General features: G+C 38.4%; 1 protein-coding gene across 1 annotated transcript; it reads left to right on the forward strand.

Moving 5' to 3' along the window:
• Positions 1 to 1,018: 1,018 nt before the first annotated feature.
• cnn1b (calponin 1, basic, smooth muscle, b) lies at positions 1,019 to 25,781 on the forward strand. Its single transcript, XM_022665057.2, has 7 exons — positions 1,019 to 1,234; positions 10,117 to 10,238; positions 11,770 to 11,836; positions 16,317 to 16,454; positions 19,382 to 19,498; positions 20,102 to 20,248; positions 22,162 to 25,781. Exons 1-7 carry the CDS (start codon positions 1,172 to 1,174, stop codon positions 22,402 to 22,404), a joined length of 897 nt encoding a protein of 298 aa, XP_022520778.1. The 5' UTR covers positions 1,019 to 1,171; the 3' UTR covers positions 22,405 to 25,781.
• Positions 25,782 to 26,032: the final 251 nt, after the last annotated feature.

Below are 26,032 nucleotides of genomic sequence, written 5' to 3' on the forward strand. Positions count from 1 at the left end.
AATGGTTACTAATTAGGTTGTTAATGTCTTAAAAACATTAATAATCAGTTATAACACATACGTAAAAAGAGTAACAATGACCTGTTGTTGGCCAAATAGGAAACCCACAGCCATATTGTTGCCCTTTCTATGTATGTGTTATAAGTGATAATAATGCATTTACAACCTAATTAGTAACCATTAATAAACTAATTGTAAACCATTTATAAACCCTTTATTAAGGTAGTCTTATTTTAAAGTGGTACCGTGTTTTGGATGGTTCTTATCTGTGGAGCTGTTAACTAGAGGTTTCTGAGGCTGTAACTCTGATGAACTTATCCTGTGCAACAGAAGTAACTCTTGCTCTTCCTTACATGGGGTGGTCCTGATGAGTGCCAGTTCCATCATAACATTTTTGATGGTCTTTGCGACTGCACTTGAGCATACTTTTAAAGTTTTTTAAATATTTCGAATTGATTGACCTTAATTTTTTTTTTTTTTTTAGTTAAGTAGTTCTTGCCAGAAAAAAGCATTATTCAAATAGGGCTATTCACTGTGTCCCAACTCGATTTAACTACTTCTTCACAAAAAAAAAATAATATTGACATTAAATTATTGTCAAGTCCTTTATGGAAGTATCAGGATTGATGCGGGGTTATAAGCGTATTACTCGATATTGAAAAAGAAAAAAATAGCAAAGTTATGTCATCAGTAACGGAAGTGGTATTTTCACGTTTCCAAAATATCTTCTCCTTTTTTCTTTTTTTCTCTTTTTTTCTGACAGTCTCGCGCGCTCCCCTCGCATGGGCAGCTAAAGCTCTGTGTGAACAGCGCGCGAGGGAGCTCGCGGGACGCACACTGGACCGGGACATACTGTATAAGGGCCATCGGTAAAGCCCGCGCAAGGTGGAAAAAGTGACAGCGGCCGCTGCAATACCATGCTGCTGACATCACCCGGGGCGCGACGTCACGCGCGCTGCGGCCAATCGGCGCGCGCTGCGGCCACGCGCAGCTGGGAAGAGTTTAAAACAGATTGAAAAAGTGTTGATGCGCTGCGAGGCGCCTCCTAACGCACGAGGACAGGAGTTACCAGTGTTTCCTTCTGCACGAGCTCCATCAACCCCCCGCCCGCACGCGCTCAGGCTACTACTACTACTGTCCGCGCTCGTGCTCCGTTCAGCTCGACCTCAGTATGGCACAGCAGCACTTCAGGAGCGGCCCGGCCTTCGGTCTGTCCGCAGAGGTCAAGAGCAAGGTACTGTCTGTCTGTCTGATCATCTGTTACCATCTCTGTCTGTCTGTCTGTTTGATCATCTGTTACCATCTCTGTCTGTCTGTCTGTTTGATCATCTATTACCATCTCTGTTTGTCTGCCTGTCTGTTTGATCACCTATAACCATTTTTGTCTGTCTGTCTGACCATCTATTATCATCTCTGTCTATCTCTATTATTCTGTCTGTCTATCACTCTTGTCTTTCTGTCCGCCTGTTTGTCAGTCTGTCTACTCATCCATTACTATCTTTGTCTGTCTGTCTGTCTGTCTAATCATCTATTACCATACTATTACCTGTCTGTCTATTTTTCTGTCACTTTGTCTGTCTATTTACCCATCTACTCATCTATTATTCTATCCATTTGTCTGTCTGTCTATTTATCTGTCTACTCATTTATCACTCTGTCTGCCTGTTTGTCTGTCTAATCATCTATTACCATCTCTGTCTGTCTGTCTGTCTGTCTGTCTTCTCCTCTATTACTGTCTTTGTCTGTATGTCTGTCTGTCTCTTTACTCATCTATCACTCTCTCTGTCTGTCTATTTATCCATCTACTAATCTATTGTCCTGTCTGTTCTTTTGTTTGTCTGCCTGTCTGTCTGTGTGTCTGTCTGCCTGTCTATGTATCTGTCCACTCATTTATCACTCTGTCTGTCTGTCTGTCTGTCTGTCTTCTCCTCTATTACTCTGTTTGTCTATTTATCCATCTGCTCATCTATTACTCTCTGGCAATTTTTTGACTGTATATTTGTCTATTTATCTGTATACTCATCTATCACTTTCCCTGTCTGTCTGTCTGTCTGTCTGTCTACTTATCTATCACTCCGTGTCTGTCTGTCTCTGTCTGTCCATGTATCTGTTTGTCTGTGATAGTTTGAGTGGTAGTTTATGAGGGGGTGTGAGGAGGGATGGGCGCAGCAGCAGCATGTGAGTGAGCACAGAGCTCTAAATAATGATGATGATGATGGTAATGATGATGATGGTAATGATGATGATGATGATGATGGTAATGATGATGATGATGATGGTCAGGGTAAGGAAAAGAAGGAGGAAGCAGGGAGAATAACTAACACAATACACACAGCTGATAACTGTAATAAACACATACACACACACACACCTACACACTGCTTACGTGGAAAGAAGAGTGGAAAAGTGTTTGTGTGTGTGTGTGAGAGAGAGAGAGAGAGAGAGAGAGAGAGAGAGATGGAGAAAGAGAGATATAGAAAGAGAGATACTGGGAGAGATGGAGAAAGAAAGAGAGATATAGAAAGAGAGATAGTGGGAGAGATGGAGAAAGAATGAGAAATAGAGAAAAAGAGAGATAGAGAGAGTTGTGACTCCTGAACTCTGTAAATGTTAGGCTTTGTTGTTGTAGTTGTGCTTTGGCTTTACTAGCCTATAACTAAATATGGTCACTACACTACACTAACGCTGGAGGGGGCGGGGGACAGACAGACAAACAGAGAGAAAGACAGAGAGGGAGGAACGGAAAGAGAGAGAGAGAGAGAGAGAGAGAGAGAGAGAGGGAGTTTTCTCCTAACTTAATATTTGACACACTGACATGAGAGACAGGGAAAGAGACAGATAAGCAAATGGGGACAGACAGCGAGAGGACAGAAAGAGAGACAAATGAGAAATTTAGGGGCACAGACAGAGAGTAAGACAGACAGATCAAAGAAATAAAGATGACAGGAAGACAGAGTCAGATAAGCAAATGGGGACAGACAGAAGAGTTCTGTAGAGATGTCCCTCCAGCTGTCCTGTAGAGCTGTCCTGTCAATATATTCCTCCAGCTGTCCTGTAGAGCTGTCCTTTAGAGATTTTCCTCCAGCTGTCCTGTAGAGATGTTCCTCCAGCTGTCCTGTAGAGATGTTTCTTCAGCTGTCCTGTAGAGCTGTCCTGTAGAGATGTTCCTCCAGCTGTCCTATAGAGATGTTTCTCCAGCTGTCCTGTAGAGCTGTCCTGTCAATATATTCATCCAGCTGTCCTGTAGAGATGTTCCTCCAGCTGTCCTGTAGAGATGTTTCTCCAGCTGTCCTGTAGAGATGTTCATCCAGCAGTACTGTAGAGATGTTCTGTAGAGATGTTACTCCAGCTGTCCTGTAGAGCTGTCCTGTAGAGATGTTCCTCCAGCTGTCCTGTAGAGATGTTCCTCCGGCTGTCCTGTAGAGATGTCTGGTAGAGCTGTTCTTCCAGCTGTCCTGTAAAGCTGTCTGGTAGAGATGTTCCTCCGGCTGTCCTGTAGAGCTGTTCCTCCAGTTGTCCTGTAGAGCTGTCCTGTAGAGCTGTTCCTCTGGCTGCCCTGTAGAGCTGTTCCTCCAGCTGTCCTGTAGAGCTATCCTGTAGAGATGTTTCTCCAGCTGTCCTGTAGAGATGTTCCTCCAGCTGTCCTGGTGAGATATTCCTCCAGCTGTCCTGTTGTGATATTCCTCCAGCTGTCCTGTAGAGATATTATACAGAGATGTTCCTCCAGCTGTCCTGTAGAGATATTATACAGAGATGTTCCTCCAGCTGTCCTGTAGAGACGTTCCTCCCACTGTCCTGTAGAGATGTTCCTCCCGCTGTCCTGTAGAGATGTTCCTCCAGCTGTCCTGTACAGATATCCTGTAGAGATGTTCCTCCAGCTGTCCTGTAGAGCTGCCCTGTCAATATATTCCTCCAGATGTCCTGTAGAGCTGTCCTGTCAATATATTCCTCCAGCTCTCCTGTGGAGATGTTCCTCCAGCTGTCCTGTAGAGATGTTTCTCCAGCTATTATGTAGAGCTGTCCTGTCAGTATATTCCTCCAGCTGTCCTGTAGAGATGTTTCTCCAGCTGTCCTGTAGAGATATCCTGTAGAGATGTTCCTCCAGCTGTCCTTGTAGAGAGGTCCTGTAAAGATGTTTCTCCAGCTGTCATGTAGAGCTGTCCTGTAGTGATGTTCCTCCAGCTGTCCTGTAGATCTGTCCTGTAGAGATGTTCCTCCAGCTGTCTTGTACAGATATCCTGTAGTGATGTTCCTCCAGCTGTCCTGTAGAGCTGTCCTTTAGAGCTTTTCCTCCAGCTGTAAAGTAATAAACTCACAGCAGAACCACAATCTGTCAGATTCACCTGCACTGCAGGGCCAGGTACCTGTGTGTGTGTGTGTGTGTGTGTTTGTTATGGTGAGATGTTGGGTCTCAGATCAGTGGATCTTCTTGTTTTCATGTTTTTCTCCACGTGTTTGATTTGCTGCCAGTCCAAATACTCCATCAGCTTTTTTCCACTGAACCAGTCCGTCAACCGGTCAATCCAAGCAGCAGCACTATTTTCCCAGCGTACCAATATCTCATATTACACTCATTCCTTTCATTATTTCCCACTAAACACACACATATTTCACGCTCAAACGCTTCAAATAGCTATTTTTGGTAATATGAAGCAAAATCAATTGGATATGCATTAAAAAATTTAATTAAAGTGTAACTACTACATATAATTCAGTAACTACTATAGCTTATTTAGTAATTACTATAAACTATTTAAAGCTTTTTGAAAAATGGTAATTATATTAGTAATAGTTATATAGAGGCTGTGCTGTAGCTGTGCTGTAGGTGTGGTGAGTATATTAGTATAGTTATATAGAGGCTGTGTTGTAGCTGCGCTGTAGGTGTGGTAAGTATATTAGTATTAGTTATATAGAGGCTGTGCTGTAGCTGTGCTGTGGCTGTGATGTGGCTGTGCTGTAGGTGTGGTGAGTATATTATTTTTAGTTATATAGAGGCTGTGCTGTAGCTGCGCTGTAGGTGTGGTGAGTATATCAGTATTTGTTATTTAGAGGCTGTGCTGTAGATGTGGTCAGTATATTATTATTATTTATATAGGGGCTGTGCTGTATCTGTGCTGAAGCTGTGATGAGTATATTATTTTTAGTTATATAGAGGCTGTACTGTAGATGTGGTGAGTATATCAGTATTAGATATATAGAGGCTGTGCTGTAGATGTGGTGAATATATCAGTATTATTTATATAGAGGCTGTGCTGTAGCTGCGCTGTAGGTGTGGTAAGTATACTATTATTAGTTATATAGAGGCTGTGCTGTAGCTGCGCTGTAGGTGTGGTAAGTATACTATTATTAGTTGTATAGAGGCTGTGCTGTAGGTGTACTGACTATATCAGTATTAGTTATATGGGGGCTGTGCTGTAGCAGTGGTGAGTATATTAGTATTAGTTATATAGAAGCTGTGCTGTAGATTTGCTGTAGGTGTGGTGAATATATTATTATTAGTTACATAGAGGCTGTGCTGTAGGTGTAGTGAGTATACTACTATTAGTTATATAGAGGTCGTGCTGTAGCTGTGCTGTAGCTGTGTTGTAGATGTGGTGAGTATATCAGTATTAGTTATATAGAGGCTGTGCTGTAGCTGTGCTGTAGGTTTGGTGAGTGTATTAGTATTAGTTATATAGAGGCTGTGCTGTAGCTGTGCTGTAGCTGTGCTGAGTGACAGTTTGTGGCGTTATGGTCCCCATATAAGGAAGAGCAGAGCTGTGGGTGAGTGTGTGGGTTGAGAGTTGGGTTGGGGGGGGTTAGGAGGATTAGTGTAAACAGTCCGGGCTGTGAGGTGGATCTCCACAGCTCATCCTCCCATAGAGCAAAGAGATAAAACACCAGTGCGGATCATCTTCAGTCTAAACTCCATCTGAACCCGAGCTCACTGCTCTTCAGTCAGACCTCGGAAATGATCCTGGGTTTCAGCAGATAGCAGGGAAACCCGGCTGAGCCTCCGTCGTCATTATTTCCAAAGTCTGAGATAATGTGGGAACTTTAACACGAGCTGCCTCACCACTGTCTCTGATTAAATACTCTTCCTCTACAGCAACGATAACGTAGCATCCATGATCAAACTTAATCTTCCCACACTGTAAAATTGTATATTTCCTAACATCACTCAGCTATTTTGAGTTAGTTGTGTAACATTTGTGGCCAAATATACAGAATATTCAAACAGGATCTTTGAGTTGAATCATCTCATAATAACTGAGTTTAGTCAGTTAGTCCGTTGTAGGGGTGGGCGATATGGCCCTAAAATAGTATCACAATATTTCATGATGTTTGCACAATAACGATAATCTTGGTGATATTACAAAACACTGAATAAAACAAAATATTTCAAGAATACACTACTGCAACAAAATGAAAATTAAATTGTATTATTGCATATGATATAGTATGTCACACCCATAACTGAGATTTAAAAAAAATCAAGAATTTAATCAGATTCCATTCCATCTGAGTACAAGTACACTTTTCCTCTGGAACCAACACAGTGCAACATGTAGGACTGGGCGATATATCGAGATTTAAAAAATATCAATATATTTTCATATGCGATATAAGACGAGACAATATCATGTATATCGATTAGGGATGGGCGATATGGCTCTAAAATAATATCACGATATTTCAGGGTATTTATATATATATATTTATATATATATATATCAGTCTAAATGTTTGTGGTGAGGATAAGGTGCATATATATGTAACATACAGAACTTCAACATATACAGTAGGTTATGAAGGATCACAGCAGCTGAGGTAGAATATACATTATTTAATAGAATATAGAACACCTGGTTTTAGAGCACAATAATTTATTGTGGTGACGGACAGTTCTGGTGGAAACAGGAGAGTTGAGGTGCACATTGAATTCTGCCGTGATTTGATCAGCCGTGGTTTTATGTTTTTTGGATACAATCCGGGTTAGCACCCGAACATCCCTTTCAGACAGCTTCCTCTTACAGCGTCCACAGTTAATCCTGTTGGATGTGGTTGGTTCTTCTTGGTGGTATGCTGACATTACCCTGGATACCGTGGCTCTTGATGCATCACAAAGACTTGCTGTCTTGGTCACAGATGCTTCAGCAAGACGTGCACCAACAATTTGTCCTCTTTTGAACTCTGGTATGTCTCCCATAATGTTGTGTGCATTGCAATATTTAGAGCAGAACTGTGCTCTTACCCTAATTGAGCCTTCACACTCTGCTCTTACTGGTGCAATGAGCAATTAAGATTGGCCACCAGGCTGCTCCAATTTAGCCATGAAACCTTTGTGTTTCAGTCTGGCTAAGCTAATGAATAGCGTACAGGTATTTCTGAACAGCAGGCAAAGGAGCACCAGGCCCTCAGATCCAGCTGTGAGTTACTGTATCCTCGCTTCAGACAACCCGTATCAGCACGGACTCTGTTAACAAGAGAGAGGGAAACAAAGGAGAGCGAGGGATCAGTGCTGATTGCATTCCTCGTGTCCAGAATGAGCGAGGGAAAAAAAAAATGAACAAAAGCCCAACAAATAGAGGCCTGAGCAGAATTCCTTGGCAGGAGACGACGGCTGTCCGTCTTGGCACGGTTTAATCGGACGCGGTTAGCATGTGCAGCCGCTTCGCTTTAAAAGGACAGGCCTTGGAGAGAGAAAGAGAGAGAGAGAGTGAGAGAGAGAGTAAAGAAAGAAAGAAAGAAAGGTCTAGAGATGGAGGATAGGGTGAGGAACAGACGAAAAGGAAGAGAACAGAGAGAGAAGAAGCCTTTGAGGTGATGGATGAAAGACGGTTTGGGGGGGGTTGGTGTGAGTGTCTACAAAATGAGTGTCTACAAAAAAGAGAGAGAGAGTGAGAGAGAAAGAATGAAAGAGAGAGAAAGAGAGAGAGAGAGAGAGAGAGAGAGAGTGAGTGGAAAGCAGAGAGCTGTTTCTCCCAAGTTTGGTGTGCTGGAGTGGACGCCAAGCAAACCCCTGCTGCTTTGAAATCAGTGTTATTGTTGGCACTCTTTCATTCTCCTGCTCTCTCTCTCTCTCTCTCTCTCTCTCTCTCTCTCACTCTCTCGCTCTTTCTCTTTTCCTCTCATTCTCTTTCTAACTCTCTTTCTCTCTCTCTCTCACTCGTGTTGTCCAACACAGGCAGCACAAACAACATTTCACAGACAAAAGAAAGAAAAAGAAAGACTACAACAAACCTTGGCTTCCAACTGTTGCAATACGACGCAAAAAGGAAAGAAAAGAGAAGAAAAAAAAACGAGTGAAGTGAATATTGCAGCTCCGTACGCAGGAATGGGAAAATGTCCCCAGGCTGTTTTTATATTACTCCTGCTATTCCTCATTACTGCACTGCCCACCCTTCTCACGGGCATCATTTCGAGAAGCTGCTGTTAAAAAAAGGAGAGCAGGACAGGAATGTCCTTTGAGGAGCTCGTAAAAAAGTCGCCCAGAGCTTTGATCGTATTTAGCTTTATAAGCTATGGTTAAATGTTGTTGTGTAACTGGATGCATAGTTTACATTTCTCAGACATATTGATATAGAGTATTTCAGATTGAGTTCACAGAGAGAGCAACATTACAGTGGTTTTAAATCTGTTGTGAACAAGTTGTCATTAGTTTATGTACAGTATTTATACCCTCTATAAACTGTGTTATTTGCTTTGCACATCTTTATGTGTCCTTTATAGCTGGTGTGCTTCGCAGTGTAGTGCTTCTTGGTGGCTTAGTGGTTAGCACGTTTGACTCCCAGCACTGGGCTCTTGGGTTCAAGTCCCTATCTGAGTGGAGTTTCCATGTTCTCCCTGTGTCTGTGTGGGTTCCCTCTGGGGACTCTGGTTTCCTCCCACAGTCCAAAAACATGGAGATCAGGTCAATTGAATACTCTAAATTGACCTGGTATGTATGTGTAAAGTGTGAGGTATCTACAGGGGTTGGACAATGAAACTGAAACTGAAACACCTGTCATCATTTTAGTGTGGGAGGTTTCATGGCTAAATTGGAGCAGCCTGGTGGCCAATCTTCATTAATTGCACATTGCACCAGTAAGAGCAGAGTGTGAAGGTTCAATTAGCAGGGTAAGAGCACAGTTTTACTCAAAATATTGCAATGCACACAACATTATGGGTGACATACCAGAGTTCAAAAGAGGACAAATTGTTGGTGCGCGTCTTGCTGGCACATCTGTGACCAAGACAGCAAGTCTTTGTGATGCATCAAGAGCCACGGTATCCAGGGTAATGTCAGCATACCACCAAGAAGAACCAACCACATCCAACAGGATTAACTGTGGATGCTGTAAGAGGAAGCTGTCTGAAAGGGATGTTCGGGTGCTAACGCGGATTGTATCCAAGAAACATAAAACCACGGCTGATCAAATCACGCAGAATTCAATGTGCACCTCAACTCTCCTGTTTCCACCAGAACTGTCCGTCACCACAATCAATTATTGTGGTCTAAAACCAGGTGTTTCAGTTTCATTGTCTAACCCCTGGATGCCCAGGTATTATTTGCCACTCTGTCCTGGGTAAATCCTGTAGTGCCTGTAATTCAGTCCTCTAGGTGGACGGTTGTTTCTGGTTGAGAGTATGCTGTGTTATTATTTTTCAGACGACTTTTTACTTCTACTTCTACATTTTCACACAATTATCTGAACTTTCATTTACATAGCCTACCACACACAAGCTAATACCTCACAACTTATTTGGGTGTTGATCTTATATGGGTGCCATCTCCTGTGGCAGTAATCCATTAAACAGTATGTCAGTGCCTACAGCATGTTATCTGCCAATACCCATGTGATTCCTGTATTACTATGTATAAAAAACACCATATATCAAGGTCCTTAAATCTGCTTTACAGCAGCTACTGTACATAATTAAGAAACTAATATTATACTAATATTTAATAAATAAAGATCATGTACAGCTCCTAAAGCCATTCATCTGATCCTGACGTTAATAACAGGAGACAGAAAGCTGGCGTGAGGAATTTGCACTAGATCACACCTGCACTCGTGTAGAGCAGCAGTACTAAATCTGATGGAGGAGTGTTAATAGCTTTCAGGTGACCTCTGTCTGACCTCTGACCTCCAGCTGGCCCAGAAGTACGACCCCCAGAAGGAGGAGGAGCTCAGGCTGTGGATTAACGAGGTGACGGGACGCAAGGTTCCAGACAACTTCATGGAGGGCCTGAAGGATGGAGTCACCCTCTGCGAGTGAGTAACACGTCTGTAACACATTCTCACGTCTGGCTCAGGTTTCTTTATGAAATACTGCGCTTTAACAGTAACGACACGTTGATTTGTGGCTGCAGGTTACAGTTCTTGTTAAATAACGGGAGGAGTTTGTGTTTAAAATTGAAATTTTTGGTGTTTTTAGGATTATTATTATACGGCTCTGTTGGCCTTTGCAACATCAAAACACTAGAAAGAGAGAGCTTAAATACTATTGCAAAAACAGCATTTAATCACATTCATTGCAATCAGTAAAGCCCTATCTGGACGGGATTAGTTTGTTAAAATATATATTTGACACTTCTACTCAGTGATAAAACTCGTCATCCGGATTGAAAATTAAAAAAAACTGATAATCAGTGAGTTTTTGGGCTTTCTCAGTCACATCAATCAATCAATCAATCAATCAACCAATCAACTTTTATTTTTACTCGGGAAAAACATTGAGGGTGACCCTTATTTACAATGTTGCAGAGCATTTACAACATCAAAGGGATTAAAAACATTTAAATATTTAAAAAGAAATAATAAGAAATAAAATAAAAGAAGATCTAATTTAAAATCAACGTTTAATAAATAAAATATATATGAAAAACAGAAAATTCTAAAATACCATAAAAAGCAAATTGACACATAAAAAAGTAAAACATTTATAAAATATAAAATAAAATAAAATGTTAAGAATGATGAAAAATGATAAAATGAATAATAGAACTAAGAACAAGAATGAAAATATAACATTAGAACCAAACAGTAAAAGTAATAAGAAAAAATAAATAAATAAATTTAAGTTTGTCACGACATTGCGTTCAGTAGCTCCTCCATTTCCACTTGCTGTTGTGTTTATACGTGGATCTCCGTGGAAACGTGTGCCCAAAGTGTAATTACGGTGCGCGGCAGTGGACAAATAGCTAAATTTTATTAAACGTTAGGAGACGAAACTCAGAGATGTGTGTCTGGACGGGACTAAAATTACCGGAGGACCAAGGAGTTCAGAGAAAAACAGTAGATAATTCAGCCTGTAATTTTTTATATCAAAGGACGTCTGAGAAAAACACGTACATGGTCGTTCCTTACAGGAATAAAATCACCCAGGACCCCCTGAGAAACTAATCCGGCTTAAGTAAAATATAGGTTTCTCTCATATAAAATTTATATAAAAATGATTATTATTTAGCATGTATTATTAATAGCATACTTGCATTAGCCAGCACTAGTCTGGATCACTTTACCTGTCACTAATTCGAGTCTCGCATTCACACTCAGTGGTCCGTATTCAGATGCATATCATCATGCTGTCACGCAAAAACCTTGTATCTCCAAAATAGCATCTTTATTTTTTTAATGAAAGTCGAATTCCACAACCAACTGACCAATAGGAATGTCCCAGAATGATTTAAAATATATAATTTTGTCCAACAGTGATTTTATACATGAATTCTATTTCATTAAAAACATGTAGAACTTTCTTGAAATCTCACTGTTCTTTGTTCTCCATCTTTTTTCTGAGCAGGCTTATCAACGCTCTCCAGCCCGGCACGGTGAGAAAGATCAACAACTCCTCTCAGAATTGGCACCAGGTGAGCAGCTCTCTTTGATTGCTGTGAATATCAGAGTAGATCTTTTTCTCAGTATCTCAGAAAGCTCTAGAAAACTGCGTCACGCTCCAGTCCTCCTCCAGGTCCGCCGGTCAGACCGGGCCGCCCGGCTCCAGTGCAGCTGTTCAGTCTGTACTGCAGTATCAGAGCCAGCAGTCACATGATTTAAGCTCTATAAAATGCTGTAACACAGATGCATAATTTGGGTCAAACCTTGCGTCTGAGGAAGTTCCTCCACTGCGGCCGAACTGAAGTATTAAAAGCACGGCTCTGCAGTGGAGTTTTACTTAAAATAGGGTTCAGATGCTTTTTTTACACACAGATCAGAGGGATTTAGGTGTGTTTTATCTCTGCCACTATGATCGGTAGATTTGAATCCAGGTTATGCAGCTTGGCATCAGCTGCTGGAGTCAGAGAGAACACAACTGGCCTTGCACTCTCTCTGGGTGGGTAGATGGCACTCTTTCCCCTCATCACTCCTTGGTAGTGGGTGATGTGAATCAGTTCATGGCTGCATCTGTGAGCTGATGTATCAGAACCGAGTCGCTGTGCTTTCCTCCGAGCGTTAGCGCTGTGATGCTACTCGGTAATTCTTCACCAGCAGCAGTTCAAAAAGAGGCGGAGTCTGACCTCACATATGTCATCACTGTTGGGGCATCACTAGTGATGGGAATATGCTGCTGAGTAGCAGCTGAATGGGTGGGACAATTGACCAAGCTAAATAGGGAAAAAAATAAATAAATGAAAAATAGGAAGAACATCTGCATATTATCAGTGTCACGCAAAAACCTTGCATTTCCAAAATGTCATTTTCACAGAAAAGAAAAAACGTCCTACTTTTTTAATTATTTACATTTTTTTTTATTTAATAGAAAAATATATATTAAAACTGAAGAAATTATTAATTGAATTAACAGAACAATTTATTAAAACTGACTGAATTATTTATTAAAATAAGAGAATGATTGTTTGAGAGGATGACTATACCACCATATTTACATTAAGTAAAGTATTTTTAAATTAAGGAAATAAATACTTCATTATGGAAAATAATGTATTATATTTAAGGAAACCTGTTTATTCTAATATTAAATAAATATATTAATATTTGTAATTTTAATTATATCATATTAATTTTTATCATAGTAATAAAAATTATATATTGTTTACATGATATGTAGTTTTTTTTTTTTTTTTTTTTTTCAAATAATGTGAAATGTTTGAGAGTGTGTAGACAGGCTGAACCCTCGTTGTTTCTGCCCACCAGTGACAGCCCGTTCTAAGTGAAACACAAAGTGATTTTATTGCATTTATAATATATTTGCATATGGTCATATAAAAATGCTCATAAATGGCCTTTTCTATTAAAGAAAAAGAAGGTTATTGAGATACAAGGTTTTTGCTTGACAGTATAATTTTATTAGCACACACTGGTGGTGAGTCAGTTAATAGTGCTCAGTTATGGTTGTGAACAGTGGAGAGATTTACAGTAAGCTCCTCCATTGGACTAGTTTTCCCCGCTACGCTAATTTGACTGACGCTAATCTGTTAGCTCTAAAGGACATTCTGATTGGATGTCGTATTTTCAGGATCTCAGCTGTCCTGTAAAACCTGTTACTGCTGTTATTTGACAGAAACGTAGAGGAAGAATAGCCGCCCAGCCTCTAATCCGTCTTGCGGTCAGCGCGTCGAGTACACAACCTGCCAGCTCAGTAGCGTTTGGTTTAGTTAGCCGTGAGTGATGTGCAGGTTGCTGTTTACATACCGCAGCGCTGCACCGCTAAACTGCACTGATCTCACCATGTTCTCGCTCCTCCACACGTCCCAGAAAGGAAGAAACCCGTCTATATGTTTCATACATCACTTCTGCTCTACAGTGGAGCCGTCAGCTGAGCCAAACGGATTACAGCTTTACTGTTTTAGAACTACTTCAGAATGGACGCTGATTTTTTGCAGTGTTTTTCATTATTTTAGAACATTCTGCATTTTACTGTATTTTACGGGCCATAAGAATTTCTAGAATTTCCCCTCGGGGATCAATCTATAAGGTGCACTTTAATATATTATAATATATGTTTAATATCAATGAGTGTCTATTTTCTGGTCTATTTTCATACATAAGGCGCATTATGTGACACTAGTAATTCTAGACACTTCTAATTCAGCACGCCTCACTACTGGGGGTGCCTAAGTCAACAAAAATATATATATTTTAAAGTCAAAAAAGGATGTTAAAGGAGAACTTTGGTGTAAAATTTACTTTGGGTGTAGTAAAACATGATAAAAAGTACTTTCTCAGCCCACCACCGCTCTCCTACAGCTTTCTGAGATCCAGTAATTTTGTGCTTTTTGCCCAGCACATCGGGGCATATTTTGCCCCATTAAATTGCTTTTTACATTGTTTTTCTAGGTACAAAATAGCTCAACACTTCTTTGGTAGAATCTGGAGAGCCCTGACATTTAAAAAGAGGCATTAATAACTTTAAAAGTGCACAAGATGCATATTAAATAACACTGATTGTATCCCATAGTGCTTCATTGTAGCTCTGGATGCCACCATCACTGTACTGATAATGACATAGATATATATATATATATATATATATATATATATATATATATATATATATATATACAAAGACTCTGCATAGCCTGGTTTCTGGCGCCGGCTGCTAAGCCAGGAGGCAGGCAATGTGGAGTCTATGTATATATATGTTTATGTTAATATCAGTACAGTGATGGCGGCGCTCGGAGCTGAAGCTAACGTTATGGGATGTAAACAGTGGTTTTTAATAAGCTTCTTGTGCACTTTTACAGTTATTAATGCCTCGTTTTAAATGTCAGGGCTCTCCAGATTCTAGCAATGATGCGTGGAGCTACTTTGAGCTGGATAACGATACAGATACAGATACAGATCACTTACATTTGTAAATGTGAACCGTCAAGATAGCCAGTTTAGATCTGAGCAAAACATTAGAATTGGTAATGTGAACATAACCTTAAAGTATGAGAACAGCCTAGATTAGTGTGCTTTGTGTGAATGATTGGTAAAGCTAGGCGACGTTCGCTGGAGGAGCGCAGTGGCCAGGAGGTAACATAGACATTTAGGAGTGAGTGCAGGTAGGACGGAAGCTGCTCTGGCATCACCTTGTAGACTATTGTAAGTAGGGCTGAGTATCATTTAAAAATGTATGATGCCGCTACTGTTAAGATACTTTGCATTCGATACTGATACCCAAAAAAAGATTTTTCAGATACCTTTTCAGATACCTTCTAAATTATAAAACCTTTTTTTTTTTTTACAAAAAACAATAACTATTCTAATGCAAGGTATTTATTTAACAGCAGACATGAGTAATCTTTTTCTCATACTGTCACCATGAGAGACTTACCTTGCTGTGCGTGCTCAGTACCTTTAATTTGCTAGAATTCTTCTTAAGTAAAAGTAAAAGTACCAATCTAAAAATTTACTCAAGTAAAAGTAAAAAAGTTGATTTATTTATTTGTATTTATTTATTTGATGTAAAAAAGTACAAATCATAAATTAAATAATTATTAAATTAAATAATTTGGACCTTTCAGGCAGTATTTGTTTAGACCACCCCATAAACATTTTTTTAAGAACAAGTGGTATAGGTTTCTATGATCCATTTTTTTTCTTTACTGTTAAAAAGTTATGGTCATATAGGTGACTATAAAGCGTATTTTTATAGTTTTACAGTTCATTATTATTTTTTTAACTTGCCATTACTATGCTTTAACTGCTATTTACATGTTTTTTTAACATCCAAGCCGATTGTTTAATGTTCCCAATAAAAACTTAAGGAATTATCATGAAAAACATGAAAACATACAAAAAGAATGTTGGTGGGCGCATGCGCAGTGCCGTAAAGAAGCACATATCGATGGGTAGCATAACTTTACAGAACACCGGTTCCCCCGAGCACAGCTGATTCACACAGCGTCTCTCCCGCTAACCGTAATAAACACTGCTGGGAAAAGTTCAGCTGCGCTGCCATGGAGAACAAAAATCTATTTTTTTTATTCAAACAATATATATTTTTTTTCCAGCATAAATTTTTTACTCAGTAACGGGGAGTTTTCCAAAGTCGCGAAGTAAGTTACTTGTGTCAAAATGAACTTGAGTAAAAGTAAAATTAACTAATTTAAAAACTACTTTAAAAATGACAAATTACTCATAAAATATACTTAATCACAGTAACATGAGTAAATGTAATTAGTTACTTTCCACCTCTGGTTTTCAGCTCTGATTGTAACACATGTTCCACAGTTTCTTCCTCCAGAAAGCTTAAGGGACTCCAGATCTGAGTAGAACGTGTCTTCTGGCTCAGATCTGGCTCTCAGATTGTGTAATTAAAGCCATTATATTCGTGTTTATAGATCTCTGTATTACTTTTACCCAAATCATCAGCCGCATGCTAATTTTCTCCTCGTTTCGCAGCTGGAGAACATCGGGAACTTCGTCCGGGGAATCCAGGAGTATGGCTTAAGGCCACATGACATCTTCGAGGCCAATGACCTGTTTGAGAACGTCAACCACACTCAGGTTCAGAGCACCCTGATTGCTCTGGCTGGGATGGTGAGTGAACTGCACGTCTGGCTGAGTTTAAGTTTGTATTCGGTGCATCTGCATCTGAGAGCTGTTGAACATGTGGTCTTCCACACACGGTTAATTAGGATCAGTCTAAAAGCAGATTAGCAGAATCTGAAACCAAAAAAAGAAAAAGTCTCCACCTGGGTTTAAGTAAGTAAATGATGTGGGGTTAATGCTGCAGTTGGTCTGCAGGTTTAGGTTCAGCAACAGTATCTGCTGAAAAATGAGGTCAGCTGACTACCTGAATATACTGAATATAGACCAGGTTATTCCATCAATGGATTTATTTTTTCTTCCCTGATGAACACGGCCATATTCCAAGATGACGAGAATGTCAGGATTCATGGGGCTGGAATTGTGAAAGAGTTCAGGGTTCAGGGAGCATGAGATCATCATTTTCACACATGGATTGATAGAGTTCACCACAGAGTCCAGATCTTAACCTCATTGAGAATCTTTGGGATGTGCTGGATGGAGAAGAGCTGCTTTGTGCAGTGGTTGGTCAGACTCTACCATCATCAATGCTGCTGCAAGATCTTGGTGAAAATTAATCCAGCAACACTGGATTGAAATAAAAAAAATTGTAATATTGCAGACGCTTATTGAAACTATGCTATAGTGAACGCTTTAAAGCAAACAAAGCCAAAGATGCTCCAACAAAATATTAGGTAACATTGTTTGATGTTGCTTCAGCGTTTCTTGTGGCATCCCACAGGTTTACATTTTTGGGTCACTAAAACTGATGTTAATTATGACAATGATTAATTAATTGTGGGGTGTGAATGATTGTAGCCTTATGTACAGGGTCATAAATGGGTTAAAAGCTGAGATATGTATTTAAATCTGATTTTTTTTTTAATTTGAATTCAATTTAAATGACTTTTGATATTCTTGAAATAATTAATATACTAATAATTCAATTTTGTGTCTGTTTTGTAAGTGTGAGGTGTTTAAATTATATTTAAAATATCTATTGAGCTGGGCTATATGACAATATTATATATAATATCATGATATTTGAGAAATAATACACAATTTCATTAACAAAATAACACCTTTTATTACAGAAAGAGTTACTAGTCCTGTTTATTTGGATAATGTTAAACATACTGTGAATAAAATTACTTTATTTAAACAATATATGTTTTTTAATTTAATTATCAAATTAAATAACTAGTATTTATTATTATGTATGTATTTATTTATTTATTTATTGAATTAAATAACTAGTATTATTGTTTTATTATTTATACATATTTAATTAAATAACTGTAGTATTGAATTGTTTAGGCTACATTGTAAATGAGGTCTTCCCTCAATGTACTCAGAGTTTAAATAAAGGTTGATTAATTGATTTATTGATTGATTGATTAATTAAAGTATTTTTATTAGAATTTCATATAGAAGTTTTTTTTGCATATAATAATTTTATCTGCGTATGAAAATATGATGATAAACATCATATATTGTGAAAAATTCATTTTAAAATTGCGCAAAAATTTTTCCAGCCCTTTTCAAAACTCAATAAAACTTAAAGAAATACACAATTAGGTCAAAGATAAAACTGTGGAGAAAGAAGAGGAATTGTTGATCATTACATCAATTTTTTTTGGATATGAAAAGTTATAGATTTTTGTCTTTGTTTTTTTTTTTAACTGCAACTTTTTTAACTTCCAGCTCACAACTTTAAAACAAAGAAGAGGTTAACATTGACATTTCTGAATCTCACCATTAAATATAACTTTATTTTTAAGTTTATCAGAAGTATGGGAATCTTCATTCAAACATATAAATAAATGAAGATTTAACTGCTTTTGTCAGCTTTTTTTTTTTTTTTTAGCTTTTTTCAGGGGAACTCCAGTGTGTAACAGATTCCTCATAACCTCTGGTTTATACCAGACTAAATCCAGATACCAGACAGAGTTTCTGGACGTCAGTGAGCTGAAAGGCTTTTTGGCAGTTTTGGAGGCTAATAATAGCTTTATTTGTAAAGCACTTTTTGGATGTGAAGCGTTTGACACATTTCCAAACAAATAAGACAGATACACTACTGGAAACTCCAGATTAAACCCTGCTGTCTATCATATAGTTGTTCTGTAGTAAAAGAACTCACTGACTGACTGAAAAAATAATGTAGAGTACCAGTCAGAAGTTTGGATACACCTGGAAATTGAAAATTCAGTGATTTTTCATTCATTTTAAAATGTTCTGGATTGTAGATTAATACTAAACTCATCCAAACCATGAAGAAAACGTATGGAATTATTTAGTAAACAAAAAAAATGTTAAACTAAGCAGAATAAGTTTTATATTTTTATGTTAGATTATTCAAAGTAGCTCCTCTTGCGTAGATTAGACAGTTCTGCACGTCTTGGCTGGATTTTCTCAGTCAGCTTTATGAGGTAGAGTCACCTGGAATTCAGGCTTTCAGTTAACAGCTGTGCTGAACTCATCAAGAGTTAATTACTTGAATTTCTTGCCTCTTAATGTGTTCAAGAGCATCAGAAAGTCAATTTTAATAACTTTGAAAGCATCCTTATGTGCAGCCACCAAAATGTCACCATCAAAAATGATGATGATGAAACTGGCCCTCATCAGGACCACCCCAGGAAAGAGTTAACCTAACAGCTTCCCTGATAAGAGCATCTAAATGCTTCACAATAGAGTATTTTGGTTTGTTTAACACTAGTTTAAGTTACTACATGATCCCTTATGTGTTCCTTCATAGTCTGAATCACTTCACTATTCATTTATAATGTATGAATGCAAGTTTTTCTGCGATTATTAAGCTAAAAAACTGAAGCTACAGCATCATTTGTGTGCTGCATCTTTGTATTGCATTGGTTTGCTCATGATAATAAACGCTAAGCCCTGTTATCATCCCTCCCCTGTCCTCCTCCTGTTGTGTTCAGGCCAAGTCCAAAGGCCTCCGCACTAAATACGACATCGGGGTGAAGTACGCCGAGAAACAGCAGCGCAGGTTTGCCCCCGAGAAACTGAAGGAAGGACGCAACATCATCGGCCTGCAGGTCAGCCTGCGCTCATTACTATTTTGTAATAATGATCTTTTTATATTTGCATATGGACTCTTTTGGATATACAGCTATAGGAGAAAAAATTTTTTCTCTGATTTTGCTATTTATATGTATATGTTTGAGTAAAATGAATTGTTTTATTCTATAAAGTACTAATAAATCTCTCCCAAATTTCAAATGAAAATATTGTCATTTAGAGCATCCATTTGCAGAAAATGAGAAAAGATGCAGAGCTTTGAGAGTTCAAATAATGCAAAGAAAACAAGTTCATATTCATAAAGTTTTAAGAGTTCAGAAATCAATATTTGGTGGAATAACCCTGGTTTTTATTCCCTGGTTTTCATGCATCTTGGCATCATGTTCTCCTCCTCCAGTCTTACACACTGCTTTTGGATAACTTTATGCTGCTTTACTCCTGGTACAAAAAAAAAAATTAAGCAGTTCAGTTTGGTGGTTTGATGGCTTGTGATCATCCATCTTCCTCTTGATTATATTCCAGAGGTTTTCAATTTGGTAAAATCAAATAAACTAAATATATATTTATATATATATTTGCTTATGGAATCTCCTTTTTATCCTTTGTTAACCTGGATATAGATGGGAACCAATAAGTTTGCCAGCCAGAAGGGAATGACATCATACGGCACACGGCGTCACCTGTATGACCCCAAAGTTGGCATGGAGAATCCCCTGGACCAGTCAACAATTAGCCTGCAGATGGGAACCAACAAAGGAGCCAATCAGGTGCTTACAGCATGCATAATCAGTGCTTCCTGTTTATAGTTTACATCCCACTTTAACTGTTACCTGTTGTTTGGCTCGTCCTTACAGGAGTCACATCAGCAGAGTTTTGTTTTTCTCTGGTACTTTACAGTCTATTCAGACTTTTATTAACTAAATCTGTTATTACAAATAATGCTATTATAATTTTTAGACAAAGACTTGAGGACTACTTTATAGCTCTATTAGCCCAATGTCTGTACATTGCAAATTATTAAGCCTAATCACACAATCTTTAGTTTCCAACATTTTGATCAAAATATATATATATATATATATATATCAAACGTGACATAACATAACATTAGAAACACCATAGCAACAACCTAGCTCCCCCAAAAAGGTGGGTTGCAATGCTCGTTGCTACCTTACACCCCGTCAACAGCCTATTTTCACGCCTTGTGTCTGCGACATAAAATAGCGTCAGAGTTTAGTAATAAATCTACACTGATCTACACACAGCCGTGCTGCAGAGTGCAAAACCGACTTTTAACCCAACAATAAACAGAATAAAGAATAAAATAACATTGCTTCTTTATATAATGAGCTGCTGGTGTATCTTCACAGTGTGAAAGAGCAGGTCAGTATCTGTCTCTGCTGAGACGCACAAAAGCGCCACACTGTTAAGATACGAATGCCCCAAGTCAGAGCTCACCTGCCTCTAATAGGGAATGATGAGCAAGTGTCACACTGACTGTTTTAATTCACGTTACATCTAAAACACACCCATGATTAATTAAGAGAATGAGTACATGCCTTTTGTGTTTTTCAAGCTGCACAAGGTATTTTTTTTGTGCCCTCACGATACCAAAGACACACCGACATGCCCTAAATCCAGGTTTGTGATCCACAATTGACCGATGCACTATAGATCACTAAAATAGGGCCCATCGTCTTGCTTGCTTACAGTGCAACCCACACATTTGTATACTAACCAATTAACAACACCTCATCAACCACCATCCAACAGTTATCACCACAGTAACACCTGCTGAATTGCAATTTCTAGTTTCTAGTTAATTTGCTTTATATTTGCTAAGTTTTTTGTTGAAATGACATGCTTTAAATTGATGTATTTTGACCTTAGATTGACAAAAATCATCAGTATACAGTCCAGTCAAAAGTTTGGACATACCTCTTCTCATTTTCTTTCTTTTCATGACTTTTTTTACATTGTAAATTTAATACTGAAGATGTGCGTGCAGCCTGATGATTCACTAGCCTCGAACCTCGAAGTTCTTTCACACGCGACACGTATCAGTATATTTAATGCTTGAATTTTTTACTATTAACTTCATATCATACAAAACAAAAGATTAATTCATTAATCTAAAATTAAAGTTAACCCCTTAACAGGCCAGAACTTTTGTCAAATGTCTGCCTGACATTACACCACTAAATCTTGAGGATTTCTGTTTAAGCATTACATAAAAAGCTTTCATATTTGATAAGGAACATTACTAAAGCATTATTAAAAAAAAAAAAAAATATTGAAGTAAATCTGCTAATTAATGTCAAAATAAAATCATAAAATTGTCTCATTATTGAACTTTTTTTTAAATCATTATTTTTATAAGTACAAATCAAACAGTTCATGTATTCCCAACCTTTAGTTTTGTTATGTTTGTCTGGTCTTTACGTCTATTTTCAAACATGCAGGTGGTTGCTATGTTGTTGCTATGGTATCTGTGATGGTTGCTAAGTGGTTGCTAAGGTCTTGCTAGGTGGTTGCTAAGGAGTTAATAGGTGATTGCTAGGTAACATATTTGCATTAATCAGATCATCTACAAACTTTTAACTGGTACTTCATGTATTAATAGATACTGTAAAAATGCAGACTGACTGACTGATGGATAATTCCTCTTCTTGCTCCTCAGTCTGGAATGACCGCACCCGGCACCAAGCGCCAGATCTTCGATAAGAAGCTGGACATGGAGAGCTGTGACACCGCCACCGTCTCGCTGCAGATGGGCACCAACAAGGTGGCGTCTCAGTCCGGCATGACGGTCTACGGCCTCCCGCGCCAAGTCTACGACAGGAAGTACTGCACCTACTCCGAAGACTACATGGACAACGGCCAGGACGTGCGGGAGATTGATGGATACCAGTACTCTGATTAAGCCACATGGACTGCTATCCCGCACACTGCTTTAATTCTTATGTTTTTTTTTCTTTATTTCACTTACTGATGCTTTTAAAATTTATTTAAAAGTCGAAAAAACACGAAAAACGCCCAAACTGTTGCCGTAGCAACCACGACCAACCACGACCAATCACAACCAACCAACCGAAGGTTGACCAAAGCTGAAGCGTAGGTCTGCTATGGCTGATTAGTTTTGCCACTGGCTGCTAATATTTCTGCTTCTCACTCAGAGTAGATGTTATAAAATTTTATATTTTTTATTTTTGAGTATTTGAGTTTGTAGCAGCCTCTTCTCACCTGATTTGCATGACTTGCATTCTGTTTACAGGAAAAGGAAAAAAAAAACTACACTGCCTGGTCAAAAGAAAAGTCGCCACCAAAAAGAAAGGTCCCACACTCTTAATATTACATTAGACCACCTTTAGCTTTGATTGCAGTTAAGTTGTAAATATATACAATTTTAAGTTTATTCAACTTAACTGAGTTTTGTTCACACAACAATTAACTTAATTGTTTTCAAGTGGCAGTCTGTATTATTTTGTTTCTAAACTGAAGCAGAAGCAGTAAAGAAGAGTTAAACTTTTCTCTTTAATGGTACCAGTGTGCTGGAACAACCATCCCTGCTAAACCTAATATATTCATTCTAAAAACTGGGGTGTCAGGTCACTTTTCGCGGGAGTTCTTCTTCTGGCCACATCACGCGTCTTTACGTACTTACGTCACACGTACAGCCTGTAAAAGAGGATCCGGCTCAGTTTTACTGAACACGAGCGGCTGGTGGAGCAATGGGGACTTCAGAAGAGGAAACTCAGAGCTCAGTAGCTCCTCCATTCACTCATAGTAAAAGCAAAGAAACGAAGGAGTGAAGTTTCTGACTGAGCGTTCTCTCTCTCTCTCTCTGTGTGACTGAACATAATCTGGAATCGGATTCATCCGCTCTGAAAGGAGACCGCATCACACCCGCCCAGTTTAAAATGATTCTTCCGCATGCTCGGTGCAATTACCCATTCTCACCAGAGAGGACCCTCAGCCCCCTAAATCCCCCAAATCCCAAAACTTACGGACATTAGCTTTAAGTATTGTACATATATAAATACATATATTGGTATTCTCAACATATTTAGCATATTTTTAAAGAACTGCCAATACTGACAGCATAATACTGCAGCAGCTCAAGAGTGAACACTGTAGCTCAAAGCCAATATACTGATGGTAATTAAGGGTAAGGCCACACCCAATATGCAAATATATGGTGCCAGGAACCTATAGAAAAGCTGTATGAATGAGGGCTGCACAATATATTGTTCAAGCATTGTCATCACGATGTGTGGATGTGGAATAGTCACATTGCAGGGCGTGTGATGTCACTTAAGGCAATTAAATCAAACACGTCATGTTGCAATGTGTTGATTTTTGACACAAGAAGTAGATACACAGCGCTGTCTCTGTGTCTGTGTGAGTGACAGGCTGCTGCTGCCTGAGAAGCACAAGGGGGATGGGCAGGAGTAAACACGAGGTAACCACTTGGCCTCCATCTGTATGGTTGGGCACGTGCTTGTAAACGTGAGCACATGTGGAAAGCTGTGCACCTCAGTCCAGCACAATTTTGCAGTGCAGATATTTCCAGTTACAGCTGAATTCACGCTTTAAATGCCAGAAAAACGCTCTTATTTACCTTTTAAAAATAATTAAATGCCTGATTAAAGGGCTAATTACTGTTGTTTTGCTGTTTTTCTTGGGTTTTGAGAGCTTGGCGCTGATTCAGCTCTTGATTGGTCCAGATACCAGACAGCATGAGGGTGCAGGCGGGGCTGGTGATGTCATGGGCCCTGCATTGTTTAATATCGTGATATATATTGTCGGAAAAAAAATTAAGCAGCAAACCCACATAATTTACTTAGTTAAATCCAGGTGGCGACTTTTAATTTAGATTTAGCCAGGCAGTGTATTTCCAACCCAAAACGACCATGAAAAATTATGAATCTGTATAATTGTATATGCGTTTTTTTTATATATATATTTATGCCTTGTTGTTTGGTTTTGTTTAATATTGAAGGAATTCAATTAGTTTTTGCACCAAAGCCCACTTAACCCACTCATGCTGCACCTGATCACCAAGCTTCAGCAGAGACTGAATAAAAAATACTAATATATATTTAAAAAACTATATATATAAAAAAAAAAACTAACCAACCACGTAGAAATGAAATGACTTCAGAAGCAGAGTTGGAGCACACGCAGCAACTAACAACTGCATCCAGTGGGACACGCACTTAAATCAGACATGCATTTTAATCTTTTTTTTTTATTTGCATGCGCTGTGTTCTCTCTCTAATGCTCTTACTTTGATGTTTACGCCATAAAGTGCCTCTGAAGATGATTTATCATTTATGTTTCCATACACATCAGATCCTCCAGCCAGCCGTGAGGCTTTAAATCAAGCTAAACTCCAGTGGTGCAGTACGACACGACCAGACGAATGTACCCAGACCATTCTACTGCAGTATTACATGGCTTTTGGAAGTGTGTAAAATGTGATAATCGTATGGTTTATATTACAGCTGTCCAATTGCTAATGAACAAACCACACTCAGTGTGACTCGTGTGATTCATTCTGAGTGATACAAGTGCCAAATACAAATGTAGGACTAGTGCATCTAAAAAAATGGGAAAACTTTTGTTAAAACATTGTAAAAAGTTCATTTTTGTTCATAATTCAATTCAAAAAAAGTAAGCTGCCATGTAAACTGACCTGTTTTAAGCTTTTCTTTGTATTACTTTTACTTTCGATTTAATGTAACTTATAGCTCACAGAGATCCAGAAATCCAGTATCCAATAGTATTTTTATTTTTTTTTGGAGTGTACAATCTAGTAATGTCCAACTTACAATAGCAGATTGTGCTCTCTCAGACTCCGGCTGCTGATGCCAGGATTTAAACGCCACTCTGGAGAGTTGGTACTAGTTTTGACAATGTGGGCAGATGCCAAGTCCTTCTGGAAGAGGAAATTAGCATCTTCATAAAGCTTGTCAGCAGCTTGTGCACCTTTTCCTACCATATTATTTCCCCCTCTGGGAAACTTTCTATTTTAATGTGTCAATGATCGCCTTCTAATCACAGTAAAATCAGCAGTGTTCTCCATGAACAAGACTGAGAGATAGACAGTATTTAAAGGAAAAATGTTATTTTAATTTGATATTGGATTTCTAATTTCTTTGAGCTATAAATCATGCTGTTTCAAATATACAAAAAAGGCTTGAAATACTGTTTGTTACTTTACAAGAGATTAATATAAAATATATGCCAGATTATCTTTTTGACTTAAATTATGAATAAAAATTACCTAATACAGTACCGAATAGCCATGATTTTTATGAATGATTTTTTAATAAGAATGATTTTAATGAGAATGATTTTTAATAAGAAGGGCTTTTAATTAGAAAAAAATTTAATAAGAAGGATTTTTAATAAGAGGGGGTTTTAATTAGAATGATTTTTAATAAGAGGGATTTTTTAATGAGAATGATTTTTAATAAGAATGATTTTTAATAAGAATGATTTTAATAAGAATGTTTTTTTTATAAGAATGATTTCTAATGAGTGAT

The sequence above is a fragment of the Astyanax mexicanus genome, chromosome 19 (genome assembly GCF_023375975.1).
Source record: "Astyanax mexicanus isolate ESR-SI-001 chromosome 19, AstMex3_surface, whole genome shotgun sequence".
Lineage (NCBI taxonomy): Eukaryota > Metazoa > Chordata > Actinopteri > Characiformes > Acestrorhamphidae > Astyanax > Astyanax mexicanus.

Coding starts and splice junctions, on each gene's coding strand:
- cnn1b (XM_022665057.2), top strand. CDS start 1,172: ATGGCACAGCAGCACTTCAGGAGCGGCCCGGCCTTCGGTCTGTCCGCA. Junction 10,239..11,769: donor GATGGAGTCACCCTCTGCGA/GTGAGTAACACG, acceptor TTTTCTGAGCAG/GCTTATCAACGCTCTCCAGC. Junction 20,249..22,161: donor CCAACAAAGGAGCCAATCAG/GTGCTTACAGCA, acceptor CTTGCTCCTCAG/TCTGGAATGACCGCACCCGG.